The sequence below is a fragment of the Chiloscyllium plagiosum genome, chromosome 39 (genome assembly GCF_004010195.1).
Source record: "Chiloscyllium plagiosum isolate BGI_BamShark_2017 chromosome 39, ASM401019v2, whole genome shotgun sequence".
Lineage (NCBI taxonomy): Eukaryota > Metazoa > Chordata > Chondrichthyes > Orectolobiformes > Hemiscylliidae > Chiloscyllium > Chiloscyllium plagiosum.
The window spans coordinates 1,581,875-1,596,340 of NC_057748.1; the positions used below are offsets into that span (position 1 = coordinate 1,581,875).

Below are 14,466 nucleotides of genomic sequence, written 5' to 3' on the forward strand. Positions count from 1 at the left end.
TCAGAGGTAGGTTCTTTACGCAGAGATTAGTGAGTACATGGAATGTGTTGCCAGCTGTGGTGGTGGAAGCAGAGTCATTGGGGACATTTAAGCGACTGCTGGACATGCACATGGATAGCAGTGAATTGACGGGTACGTAGATTAAGTTATTTTATTTTACATTAGGATTAATCTTCGGCACAACATTGTGGGCCAAAGGGACTGTTCTGTGCTGTGCTTTTCTATGTTCTATGTTCTAATATCCCTGCCCATGTCCACTGCCTGCAATGTGGGGCATTGGTACCCCTGTCTGGTACATCCGGGGTAAAATCAGGAACTGGCCAGGGCAGCTCTGGACTGACAGAGTTTGTCTGGGTACACCATGGGCTTTTAAAGATGGCACAGGAGCAGGGCGTGGTTGTAAATCCCAGATGTCCCAGTCAGAGTGAGTTATTCTGGGAATGGCATGTGATGAGGTGGGCATGGAATCAGGCATGAGGAATGCCATGGGAGAAGGGTAGGTGGTTACTGAGGGGAGTTTGGTTTAAAAAATAGTAAGAAAACAGGTGAACCTGACAGCAAGAATCCCTCCAGAAAACTCAACACAACACACGCTTCACCAAAAACGCATCAGATTCAACCTGTTGTTTTTAATCAGCTTATTCTATTGTCTGTACCTGTCCAATGAATCACACTCAGTGTCATGAGAGTTCTTTGGTTTCTGATCTTTCCATCACCAGTCTCACCACAGTGTTTTGAATGTTTAATATAATTTTCTTGCTTTGTCCTCAATCCTGACAATCCACCGTTTGTCTCAGCTTTCAGTCCTACCTGCAAAGAGCTAAAGTCTGACCTGGTTCCTTTGTGTTTCTGAACTGCTATTTATACTCAGCTAGTGACAGCAAATGCTGTCACTAGCTGAACACTCTCTGTTCCTGCATCAGGTTATGATAGTACCATTTAGTTGATAACCCCAGAGAAATGTTACTGAGTTTGTGATGGAAAGCATTGCAATTAGCCTGGAGGAAGGAATGGAAACAACTCAAAACCACAAACAATGATTTCAAGTTAATTGACACTGATTACTTGGGAGTTACTGCAAACATATAGCATATGACAGACTGCCAGCAACAGTGAGACAGTCAGCTAGTTTAGGAGAAATGTTGGTCCAGAAAATTGGCTATCCTTTCTATACCTAGCTCTGGGCCAGCCCCTACAGCCCTCCCTGTCTCTGCAGTTTCCTCCATCCCCTACACCCATCCCTATCACCTCCTCAAACTCCTACACACCTGCCTATCTCTGTCACCTCCTTCAGTCCCTACAACCCTCCTTATCTCTGGAATCTCCTTCAGCCCCTACACACCTCCTTATCTCTGTCACCTCCTCCAACCCCTACAACCCTATCTCTGTCACCTCCTTCAGCCCCTACACCCCTCACTATCTCTGCAACCTCCTCTGGAACCACCATGATTCTGAATCTCTTTAATCTCCGCTCCCAAACCTCCCCCCGCCGAGTTCAACACTGCTAGTTCCTGTGCATCTGCAGAGATGCTGGATGCTGGCAGATCATATGGAACTAGGCCCCATTTGATGGCGACTGTTGTACAATAAACGCAAGTTGTTCTTGTGTAGGTTTTGCAGCTCAGTACAGTCTCCATGTACAGTTTCTCCTTGACGTGTCACCAGCGGCTATAGCCATGTTAAAGTTGAACGCTGGCTATCCCACATTCTGACCTCCCCAGCATGAAGTCAGTTCAGTTTCTGGGAGACCCTACAACAAGTTCAGCTTTCATGTCATCACACATACTGGGACAGTTAGAGATCACCCAAACTGGTCAGGCAGCTCGCTGTGGTTTGTCAATTTTTGGCTCCTTTACCGATCATTTCAGGGCATTAGGGATAGCATGGTGGCTCAGTGGTTAGCACTGCTACCTCACAGCACCAAGGACCCGGGTTCAATTCCCGCCTCGGGTGACTGTGTGGAGTTTGCACATTCGCCCAGTGTCTGTGTGGGTTTCCTCCTACAATCCAAAAATGTGCAGTTTAGGTGAATTGGCCAAGCTAAATTGCCCATAATCAGGGGTAAATATAGGGTAGGGGAATTGGACTGGGTGGATTACTCTTCTAAGGGTCAGTGTGGACTTGTTGGGCTGAATGGATTGTTTCCATACTGTAGGGAATCTTAACTGGTGGTGAGTCACAAACATTGTGCATTAACCTCCTCATCCAGAATCTCACTGATGAGCTGGCAAGAATCATCATGAGTTCTAACTTCTAATACCCCTGCCAAGTTCATGAATTGGAAAATTGCAACAAAAGTGCCCATCTGTCTTTACATGCTCCCTTTGTCCTGGGAGGATTTGTTGGGGACAGTATAGAGGGAGATTTACTCTGTATCTAACCCTGGGCTGCCCGTCCCTGGGAGCGCTTGATGGGGGTGGACAGTGTAGAGGAGCTATACTCTGTATCTAACACTGTACTGTCACTATCCTGGGTGGGTTTGTCATCCCTTGAATGAGAGTTTGAAGGAGCTCTCTTCCGCTCTCTCCCCCCCACTTGTTCCAGTGGATGTTGACTATTCCATGATAGTGATTAAAGGGCAGGACCCTGACAACATTCTCATTAACCCAGCAGGAAATGGTGAGAGTTTCTCTTATGGATGGATTACTAGCCCAATGAGGAACGAATGGAAGATATCCCTGCTTGGGGAGTCGCTCCAGGCAGCATAGTGCTTAGTGGTTAGCATTGAAAATATGAGTCTCTCTCTGGGCAGCTCTCAGCCAGATCACCACCAATCATTTAATTTGATGTTAATTAACTCTCATTACTTGGGCAAAAATGCAGCAATGAGAAAAAAAAGTGTCTGATTAAGGTGGGATGACAGCCCAGATAGTGGCTGCTTTTCTGACACCCCACAGAGTCCTCAGTAACCTGTATTTGATGGTTGATGATGTTAATTCCCCACATTTATGCTTCCAAAACGTTCTGATTGGAGGCTATCAACTGAGAAATGGAGGGAGAGCGATCTTGCAATTCCTCAACATTTCTGTACCACACCAATCTCGATTCAACAATGTGTAAAAATGTCAACAAAAGACATTTATTGATAAATTGTGCCATCTTGTGGAGAAATGCAGTTCACACAAATGTCGGAAGTAAAGGTGTCCCAGAAGGATATTCCCAAAGCCATTCTCTACAATAATCCTTTCTATAGTGTGGAAATCGGGAAGGGAAATCCCAGCCAGGATTCCCATATCATTCCAATTCCAGTTTAGCAGTGACACATCATAAGCCCTTTCAGGATCTCGGTGTGGATCAGTGTGACTCTCACTCCCATGTGGGTCACACAGCTGGGGGTACAAACCCATTTCAAAAGCCTAAACCCATAACGCAGGCTGACACTGAGCTGCAGCATTGTAGGAGAGTGAAACTGTTAAAGGTACCAGCTGAACTACCAAACTCAATTTCTGTTATAATAACTGTGCTCTGAAATCAACCAGTAAGCCACGCTGTCCATGGGGCAATTAGAGATGGGCAACTAGTGGCTGCCTTTCTGACAACCCCCTTGCAACGAAGGATTACAGGGAAAAAGAATTACAAAGACATACATATTATTTCTATTTCTTCAGGTTTAAAACTGTGAAGGGTAGTGTGATTGAGGTGTCTAAACGGGTAAAGGAATTTGATAGTTTTGAGCCAACCCACCTAGCTCCTGCAGAATTGACACGTCCAGAAAGAGGTGACTAATTTTAAAATTAGAGCCAAGACTGATGATTTAACTGGCAACAGTGTATTGACAATTATACCCCACTATTCTCCCAATCAGCATAAGATGTATAAAATCCCAACGAGGTCACCAAAACCCCAATCTGCTTGACTGACTATCACCCAGCAAAAACCAATTCACATCAGGTTTCTTCAGTAGAAGCAAAATAAAACTATTTATTATAATTCATTCATTTAGGATAAGCTACAAAGATTAGAAAGGATTTCTAATTTATGCAACTTAAACTGTACCCTGAACATACACACTCACACACAATCAGATTAAGACAGACAAAAGACAAAAGGTTTAACATATACACTCGGAGTAGGAAAAGAACAGTAAATAAGATTCTGAAAATAAATTCAGATTACAAGGTGGAAGGTTATCTTTCCTCTCACAGCCCTTCTGATGTTTACAGTGGAGAGATGCTGTTGTCTGTACCAGTAATAGCCATCCTTTGATTCAACACTTGATCAGGTCAATGTAGATTTGCTCTGCAATGAAGAGTCATGTCAGACTCTTGAGTTAATGTCACACTAACTCCCTCTCACTCCTGCAGAGTTGCTCCCACACTTGGTTTTTCCAACATCTACATATTGTGCTTTTATTAAATTGTTTCTTGTTTGAAGTCTTCCCTTTCTTTTCTTGGACTTCCTATCTTCTTCCCCTACAGTGAGGGGTTGTGGGAGGGGTAGGAAGGAGAGGAGAGCGCACAAGAGAGAAATTGTGAAAAAACACGAGAGTGAGAACACGAGCGGGAGCAAAACAGCTTGAGAGCGAGAGAGACACAGACTCTCCATCTGCAAGCTCTGGATGTTTTCCCACCTCTGCTACACTTGATGCTTATAGCTTTGTAACACACTGTAGCACAACCCAGAGGGCTGTTGACACGCAGAATTTCCTTAACACAAAAGCTTCTTGGTGCAATTCAGATCCAACTTCACCCTCTTTTTATTTCAAAAGTGCAACATTGCTCAATATTATGTAATGCTTGATTTTCAAGTTGCAAAACCTTACTGGGTTATCAGTTACAGTGGTGCAACTTTCTTTTAGAATTATAAATTCAACTGGAAGAAACACCATAACTTTACAGTTCATGATCAGTTGGATCTGCACTATAGCCAATAGAGGTTTAGAGGTTTTGCAATGTTGTTTGCGATAACAAAGGTTCTTCCCAAATAATCCTTTCCACAGGGAAGATTACACAGCACACTAGATAAATATTGAAGATATTCAGACCGGGATTCTTACTGTTGATCCCTATCCAGCAATCCTCCGTCCAGCTGGGTAGTACTCTCGTACCTGGTTTAGAGAGGTGTGGATTTAAGTTCCATTCTAGAGATTTCAAAGCATAATCAAGGCTGAAGTACTGCTGCACTATCAAACATGCTCTTTCAGAAAGATGTGAAATAGCAGTCCCATAAGCCCTATTGGAGTCAAACATTGGAAGGGCAGGGTAGTGCACCATAATATCCTAGCCAATACTGAACCTTTATCTGGCCAGTTACCTCATAGCTATTTGTGAGGTCCTCCCATGCACAAAGTGCATTTTGAACAATCTATTCAGCACTTGAGCCTTGAGGGGCAAAATCCTTTAGTTAAAGCTTAAAAAACTCCACAGAAGGTATTTCAAGTAGTGTTTTTTTTAATAAAACTTGTGAAGATACAAGTGAGAACCTTTGCTACAATACCTTTTAAAAAGTTGTGTTTAAAAAATTGCAAGTATTTAGAAACCAGTCAACTGAGATTTTAACTCCAAGACATGCGACATTCACATCCCCAGTTCTGGAGTTGGTTAACCAGGGAACCTGAACAGACTGAGTGTTTTAATGTTGAAATAGACTGGTCTCTTCTTGTCTCCCTCAACCTATTTCCATCTGGTCCCTGCAAGTTTCACAAAAACAAAAATAACCTGGACCAGAATCCCTGTTAAATTTCAAATGGACAGTGTGAAACTCGTACTCAATTTGCCTCCCCACCACTCCCCCCCCCCCCCCCAGTCTCCCTTGCCTAGGAATGTCAGCATCATTCCATTTTAATCCAAAATGGTTGCTGCTTCAATGACCACATGTTAAAGAAGAGGGGTTCAGGTTCAGATGTTCACAGGAAACTCTTTCAGAAATACATGCGCTGTTATGCTTGCAATGGAATAAAAAGATTCTAAAAATTACTTAAAAACACTATACAGAGGAGCATACTTGCTGTGGATCATTCCCCTTGTAACAGACCAGCCATATTACAAGTCCACTACACCTGCTTGAGTGATAATATCAATCATTTCTGAACATTGAAATTTTGTACCTTGTTGGAAGATAGACTTAAAACCTCAGTTCTTGCCCCTGCCCATGTTGAAACTCTAAAATGACATGTCTTTTTAAACAGCAAATGGCCTGCTTGCAGGATAACCCATCGTAACGGTTGGATTGAATCAGTGTCCTTTGTCCAGTCATGCTCAAAGACGAGTTAGGATTGGAAGGGGAAGCAGGAGAGTCAGTATTTCTGTTCCACATGCAGACCATTCATGTTATGTGCACTTCCACACACACACTGCCATGTTGCCCCCGAAATACATGTACAGAATGTTCTTCATCTCGTGAGTGACTTCAAATCCGAATCCTTCACCGACTACCACGTGCCAAGAAGCACCAAATCTCTTGTCCATAGTCTCTTTAATCATTTTGGCTGCAGTCTGTGGAAGAGATGAAACAAATTGATTATTGTTTAAAAATGGGAAGTGAAGTTGTCCATAGAAAACAAATCAGAATTAAAGTGTTTATTACACAATATAACAACACAATATAGCTATCCGAGGAGTGTGAAACATTGTGTGTGTGTGGTGACTTGTAATTATGTCCTAAAGTATTCCCCACTGGGTCATTTTATTGTTTAGCAATTCAGATATTAGAATGTAGAAACCAGAACTGGAATCCGGTTTGTGAACAAACTGCATTTAAGACCCAGGAAAACAAGTCTTTACCAGTGCGTTTCCAAAATCTTTGAAAAAATATGGTAGGTTGAGCTGTTGTTACACATTTGGACTCAGTTTGTTCTAGCAATACAGTCCAAGGTCTATCGCCCTGATAGGAGGAAGAGAGAATGAAAAATACATGTGGTTTCTCTAAAATAGGATCTAAATCTTATTTGTTCTGTGCTGATACATTGAGTTGACAGAACAAGAGCTCCTGCTTACAACAAACCATATTCCAGAGAGATTCTTCGCTTCTGTCAGACCACTGGGAAGACACACCAAATTGGGTAAATACTGATTGATCAGACTGTGCCTTTGCATGCATTACCCTCCATGCCATTTACCCGAGTATACTGCATATGTATAACACAATCTAGTGAATAGGGCAATGCAACAGTCCGGCACTTAATGCAGGAATCAGGGTCTCCTCTCCCCCCAAACTATTGCAAAAATGTTGCTGTTCCTTCACATGAGGACTTTGGCCTGTAAGTGGTGTAATACACCTTCATAGGTTAATTCAACCTGATCAACTTTACCCATATCCAGAGGCAAAATATTTGGAAAAGGGAATGCTGTTCACATAGAAAGAGAAATTGATACAAATACAGTACCAGAGTTAAGAAAGTTTGAAAAGTGCAGAGCACTATAGTTCTAAGGTAAATGGCTGTGTTTTCTTTTCACAGAATCCAAAAATAACTGAGCATGTGTAACTCATCAAGTGGAGTTTTACATGTTACCTCCCGCCACTTTCACAAAAGAATACTGTTTATTAAACTCTTTCTTCCCCCCTCAAAAAAAAGGATGCTGACTTTAACTGTCAAATGTTCAGCCATACTGTTCTTACTGTGAGTGAAAACATAACTGTTGATCATGTGAGATGATACAGCCACCATGATGCACAAACACACACAGACATTCTAAAAGAAATGGACAGATATTAGTTAGGAGTAGAAACACTGACTGATTACAGGGCAGATATCAGAGTACAATTTCTTGATCTGTACTGTTTAGTATCGTATGCAATGTTCTTGTTGTTTCCTTTTTGTTGTGCACAGTTTGTTTGCTCCTTCATGCAGTTCCCTTAAGATCTCTCCATGGCAGTGCACCCAGAGTTTAGGGTAATATTGAACACACATAGTAATATGTTTGGTAACTAAACTATCATGGAATAGACACAGACACAATGGATCATAACTTTCACATCATAACTTTTCTCTGGTTCTGTGGAACCATCAATACTGACTGTGGAACAAGGTATTTCAGGCAAGCCACCCATCCAGCTGCACATAATGTGAGTATGACACTCACCTCATTGTTCGCAGAAAACTTCTCGCACGCTGTGACACACAATTCCATCGTCTCCACTTTCATTTCCTCTGGCATATCACAAAACTGCAAAAGATGATGACAGACACTGAAGAAGCAGTTTCGACTGGAGGGAGGACTTCATGTGTAGCTTGCACTCAAATCTGTATGTGAATCTGTCTTGAAGCAGTCAACTTTTAGAATAACTTCTACAATTGTGGAAGCACTGTGACTAACCCAGTAATATCTTCATCACAATTACTTGCGTGGTTGTGATGGTGATGATCCCCCATTTCCCCAAAAGCCACAATATCCAGAGAGAGTTTGGCTGAGGTTAGGGCAGCATCTCCCAAAATGGGGATTGGGACTCCAAGTGGAGCCATCAGCTCAGCTCGAGTGTGTAATGGTTGTGCTCCTGTCCTAACAGACAAGCTCCCACACTCAGCTTCTCCCAACTTCACAATTTTGCTGAAGGGTCACAATCATTTTCAAGCCTCAAAGTCAGTCATGGTGGGATAAAGTTGGGAAGCACTAGATTAGAGACAAATTGCACTCTGGGTGGATATCCACTTGGGAATGGTTCAAAGCTTCCAAATGCATTTCACACTGGATTCCCACAGGTTTAAAATCACAAGTATCCTCTGCCACCTGGAATAATTTGTCAGGACACAAGAATGCACAATGATGTGGTCTACTTAGCATAAAGCTCACCACAAGCTTACTAAAGATTAAGAAAAAGATGAAAATCAAATCTATGTAGAAATAGTAGATATTTTGTCAGTTTGAACAAATGAGACTTTTGAGGGTCATGGTATGCTTTAGCAATGATCGACAGGAATTTCCTGATTAATTAGCAAAAATGAGTGGGTGTGACAACAGTTCACATCACAATCTGTATTTTAGGGACATTCCTATCACATCCAATGATGGTGGTCTAAATGTTAATCTTATTTGGCCTAATAAAGTTTTTAAACTCTGTGGCTTCAATCAGAACAACATCAAGTGAAATTAAATTATTTTAAAGTGTGAGGGCATGAATTCATTAATGAATAAATCTTACAGCTACAGCCTATGAGCTGACTTTGATGAGATTACTGAGAGATTAACTAAGCATGTGTCTGTCTAGTGCAAGGAACCCTGCTTTGACGAGGGAGGAATTTCCTCCAGATGTGGACAAACTACATGCAAGGAACATTTAAGCACCCGATTGTTGGGAAACTTCAAAATCATAGGCCCATGAGCCAGCTAGGCTATTGAATTGAATGGTCAGAGTTGGTCTCTGCTGGGAATGAGGTTGATTCAGACTAGTTGAAACTCACCCTGACAATAGGAAAGGTTTGAATTCGTCTGGAGTCTGCATCTTCTTTCTTTGCCTCGGGCTCTGCCATTACACAGTGACTCTATCCCTTTTTGGAAAGGAATAGCTGTTAATTTTTTCATTTTGAAAGGCAATCACACCAAAAACTAAACCACTTCAGCCACAATCCTGGATTCTTTCTCATCTCTCAATCCCAATACCTGTTGACTAAGCAAACATCCTTTTGTAGACAATTGAGTACAGTATATTGCCTTAAGTTAAAGCCAGTAAGGATGTAAATGAAATGTTCTGCTTGCCACAGTCAAAAAGCAGGCAAACTCATAATAACCATCTGGGTGAGCTTCAAAGGGTGTCTAGCAATAATGGAACGATAATCCAAGCAATGGAGATAAAATATCCTCAACTCATGAGATGACCTGCTTTATAACAGATCCTATGAGGCTGAAGCATGAAAAAAAATGAGCAACAAAACCAAAAACTAGTCAAAAGCTCACTTCTAAACCATTGGGACTTTTCTACTTAGTCTACACATTGCAGTGATCAGAACCTAAAAAGGTTAAAATTCACAGGATGAAAAGGATGTTAAAACATGTAGGCATGAAAAGATCAATGTGCATACAGGAAGAATTTGCAATTCCCTACACCTGCAACTCAAAGCAGCAAAAGAAAAAACCTTGCATAGTCAGAAGATCACCTTGGGAAATAATACAACATCAAAATTGTGAGCAGACTTGATTTGTCTCAGACAGTTGTCAGGGAAAAGGATGCTGGTTAGGGAAAAGAGTTTGAAGCAAGGACTTTAAGCATTGGCTTTGCCAACATTTAACTGTAGGAAATTAGTTGTTCATCCATTTCGATGACTAAAGTGTTTATAGTTTAGATGGTGGTACAGCACCACAACTGGCTGGTGGTTGTAACTTCAAAGTTTCCAGTTTTATAATTAAATTATAATCGAAACACAAAAGAAGGAAGATATGCAATGTTTGCAAATGGCCTTGGAGGGAGGGACGACAGTGAAGGGCATGAATTGTATCAGCAGACAAAGCACCAAGTATTCCTACCTGCAAACTCCAGCTCACTTTGACTGTCAGCTGCAACACAAGTAGATGTAATGTTTTCCAAATGGAGTCTTACAGCACAGGAATACGTTCACCCCAATATGCCTGTGCTAGCTTTTGAAAGAGTTGAGCAACTAATCCCAGTCCTTTATTCTTTCCCCTTTGCCCTAAGCTTTTTCTCCCCCTTTTCTTCTGCCAAATACCTCCAATTGTCTTCTGCCAATACTTCCTTGGTCCTCCTCACAATGGAACTAATTTCTCCCAAGCAAACAATAAAATAGAGGGATTGTTATTATAACATTGCTGATTGTGAAATCTTAGTATGCACAAACTGACTGCTTCTGTATGGTGAGGAAACCAAAGTTATCTGACAGGTTGGATACCCACAGCTAATCTTACAAGCATGACACACAGATCCTAAAACATAAAGCATCCAATTGAGAGTCACTAGCCAACAGAGGAAAATGCGCACCTACCGAGGGACACGCACCACCATGACGACTACTCTCTACAGTCAAGGCTACAGGCCAAGTGCTGGTAAGCGGTAGTTTTTGTCAATGCAGACTCATATTCTGCATTCATATTCTGCATTGACAAAAACTACCGCTGAGGAGAAAGTGAGGTCTGCAGATGCTGGAGATCAAAGTTGAAACTTTATTGCTGGAACAGCACAGCAGGTCAGGCAGCATCCAGGGAACAGGAGATTCGACGTTTCGGGCACAGGCCCTTCTTCAGCTTACCAGCACTTGGCCTGTAGCCTTGACTGTAGAGAGTAGTCGTCATGATGGTGCGTGTCCCTCGGTAGGTGCGCATTTTCCTCTGTTGTTGGCTAGTGACTCTCAATTGGATGCTTTATGTTTTAGGATCTGTGTGTCATGCTTGTAAGATTAGCTGTGGGTATCCAACTGGTCACATAACTTTGGCTGCCTCACCATACAGAAGCAGTCAGTTTGTGCATACTAAGATTTCACAATCAGCAATGTTATAACAATCCCTCTATATTCTGTATGATTCTTTGATTGGTTTGGCAACAGGCACATATGCTGAAAACAACCCAGCCAATGTTAGCTTCACTTATTGTGGAATCTACCTCTCAACAAACAACTTGTTTAGGCAACAGCAAAGGGTCATTAAAATAGGACCCCCCCATCCCAGCTGAGATTGCTATAGGTTCATCACCATACACGTATGGAAGGATCTTAGAACATGGTGGTAAGGTACCCTGGATCATCCAGAGGAAGTGATGGAGCTATATAAATGAAACACTTTGTTTTATGTATGCAAGCGACCTCTGGAAGTTTTCTTTCTACACTAAAGATTCTGTTAAAACACCAAACTAACGCCAAACCACTGCAACGCCGAAGGCTGAAGGGCCTGTACTGTACTGTAATGTTTTATGATGTCCAGCAGCTCTATTCGTTCTCCTTTATAAACAAAGCTGCTTAGAACCCCTCGTTCAGATCATAAACCCAGTCCCCAAATCAGATCCTCATATCATTGATCCCACTGAGAGGTCTTGCTGTGTTCAAACTGGCTGCTGAATTTCCTCACACAGTGACTGCTCTTCAACAATAAAACAAATGACAACACTAGCTGGATGCATGTTTGGTCGCTGAGCCAGAAGGTTCATTTTCATTTAGGTGGCACCTGTTTCTTTAGGTATTCATGCAGGAAGTTCGGGGATGGCGCTCAGTGAACAAACTTACATCTAGTACCTCAACCTGAGCTACAGATCTTCTCAAAACTCGCGAACTGCACCAGCTCTTGAGGTGTATCCTGAGGGGGGTGGGGAAAGAGGAGTGAGACAAAAGGCGCTATACAAATGCAGGTCTCTCACATTTCCCTCACGGACTGTTTCAGGAGCTCGGGCAAGCACCGATAGTCACTCCCTCAACCAAGTCCGTATCACGTCGTTCAAGAGCCGGTATTTGATGGGATGGACTCACCTGCACCAAACCCCGTCCCTCCCTCTCTCCCACTCCAGCCGTTGTTAGGGACAAAATCCGGGACCCAGACGCCTCCGGATGTACCAACCCCCAGCAGGTCCTATTGGCCACATCTTCCAGGGGCTGGCTTCTCATTAGTCTAAAGGGACGTCACTCAAAATGACGTAACGTAGAAGGTCAGACGGTCCCGCCCATCTCCACCTCCAATTCGTCCCTCGTTCTGGATCTTGTTTACCATTCGCTAGGATGGACGCCAGTCAAAGTCGTGGCCATAGGACTCATCTTTCCAAGCCACTGATTGGTCGCTATGCCGAGTACCTGCTTTCTCGTTGGTCATTAGGCTGTCAGTTAGAACCGGGGCTTTTGTGCCCGCCTCCCACTGTCGTGATTTGCCGCCATGCAGGAGATCCTGTCTCTCATTGGCTGCGACTGACGTCAAACACACGCCAACATTCCGGCCTTCTAACGCCTTTGATTGGCCTGCGGGCAGATATCACGCATCCAGATTGGTTAGTGGCGTTGTCAGTCATCAGCGGGTGTCTCCTCCCTCTGGTTGTGGTCCTCCCGAGGGGAGATTTGTCCGTCAGTCTGTCCGATAAGACCATAATGAAGTTTCGTTTGTTTTCACTTTGTTTGCTTTGGAGGTAGTTTGTCAGATTCTGTTGTCGATTCTCGTTCCTTCACAGGTTCACGGCCTGGCTGTTGCTTAAAGAGCGGCGCTGTGCCTAAGAAACACATCAGCACTGACCCTCCGACAGTGCGGCACTCCCTCAGCACTGACCCTCCGACAGTGCGGCACTCACCCTCCGACAGTGCGGCACTCCCTCAGCACTCACCCACCGACAGTGCGGTGCTCCCTCAGCACTGACCCTCTGACATTCAATACTAACTCTCCAACTTTAGTCATTTGAATTTATGGGGATATGTCATATTTTGTTTTACTGTGCTCCTGCAGCATTTTGGGAGACTTTATTACAGAAGATTGACAAATAATCAAAATGCTACTGGGGCTGGTACAGATTAGATGGGCTGAATGGCCTCCTGTTCTGTAACAATTCTGTGGTTGTATTCAAAGCGCAATGTTGTAAATTGATGTAAATTGTTGATTTATCAGTAACAGTTCCCACGAGCCATGTGCACATGCAATTGCAGAATCGGAGAAGTAATTCAGGTCTGCTATGATTCACCTGTAATCAAAGCTCACAACACCTGATTCATTAATTGATTTGACAATAAATTGGCAAACCAAGCATCAGTCAGTTTCTTCAAGAGAGGAAAGTGGGTGGAAATTGTCAAGAACATTAAGTGCAAACCTCAGTGAAATCCATTCCCACATAGAATCAGCCTTTAACCAGAGTTCTGTCAACGGTGGCTCATCAATAATGCTACATCCTCTGCAGCTGTAAGCAAAGGCTTATGCAGGACGAGAGGGAGGAAAAAGCTCTTCGTGTCAGGAGGAGTCATTAGCACAGAAAATAATGTTTCCTGATCGGGTGTACCCGAGAACTCTGTGGGAAGCTAGAGAAGTGATTGCTGGGCCTCTTGTTGAGATATTTGTATCATCGATAGTCACAGGTGAGGTGCCGGAAGGTTGGCAAACATGGTGCCGCTGTTTAAGAAGGGCGGTAAAGACAAGCCAGGGAACTATAGACTGGTGAGCCTGACCTCGGTGGTGGGCAAGTTGTTGGAGGGAATCCTGAGAGACAGGTGTACATGTATTTGGAAAGGCAAGGACTGATTCGGGATAGTCAACATGGCTTTGTGCGTGGGAAATCATGTCTCACAAACTTGATTGAGTTTTTTGAAGAAGTAACATAGAAGATTGATGAGGGCAGAGCAGTAGATGTGATCTATATGGAGTTCAGTAAGGCATTCGACAAGGCGCTCCACGGGAGATTGATTAGCAAGGTCAGATCTCACGGAATACAGGGAGAACTAGCCCTTTGGATACAGAAGTGGCTCAAAGGTAGAAGACAGAGGGTGATGGTGGAGGATTGTTTTTCAGACTGGAGGCCTGTGTCCAGTGGAGTGCCACAAGGATCGGTGCTGGGCCCTCTACTTTTTGTCATTTATATAAATGATTTGGATGCGAGCATAAGAGGTATAGTTAGTAAGTTTGCAGATGA

General features: G+C 43.1%; 1 protein-coding gene across 2 annotated transcripts; it reads right to left on the reverse strand.

The window, feature by feature from the left end:
- Positions 1–5,370: 5,370 nt before the first annotated feature.
- Positions 5,371–12,425, reverse strand: LOC122542094 (dynein axonemal light chain 4-like). 2 transcript variants are annotated; one of them, XM_043679454.1, is made up of 4 exons: positions 12,341–12,425; positions 9,338–9,424; positions 8,022–8,105; positions 5,371–6,434 (listed from the first exon to the last, which is right to left on the reverse strand). In XM_043679454.1, exons 2-4 carry the CDS (start codon positions 9,404–9,406, stop codon positions 6,270–6,272), a joined length of 318 nt encoding a protein of 105 aa, XP_043535389.1. In that variant the 5' UTR covers positions 9,407–9,424; positions 12,341–12,425; the 3' UTR covers positions 5,371–6,269. The 2 variants fall into 2 exon arrangements, with proteins under 2 accessions (XP_043535389.1, XP_043535390.1); XM_043679455.1 differs by lacking the exon at positions 12,341–12,425 and adding an exon at positions 10,398–10,474.
- Between the last annotated feature and the right edge of the window lie 2,041 nt (positions 12,426–14,466).

Coding starts and splice junctions, on each gene's coding strand:
- LOC122542094 (XM_043679454.1), bottom strand. CDS start 9,406: ATGGCAGAGCCCGAGGCAAAGAAAGAAGATGCAGACTCCAGACGAATT. Junction 8,106..9,337: donor AAACCTTTCCTATTGTCAGG/GTGAGTTTCAAC, acceptor CATCTTTTGCAG/TTTTGTGATATGCCAGAGGA. Junction 6,435..8,021: donor AGTTTTCTGCGAACAATGAG/GTGAGTGTCATA, acceptor TCTCTTCCACAG/ACTGCAGCCAAAATGATTAA.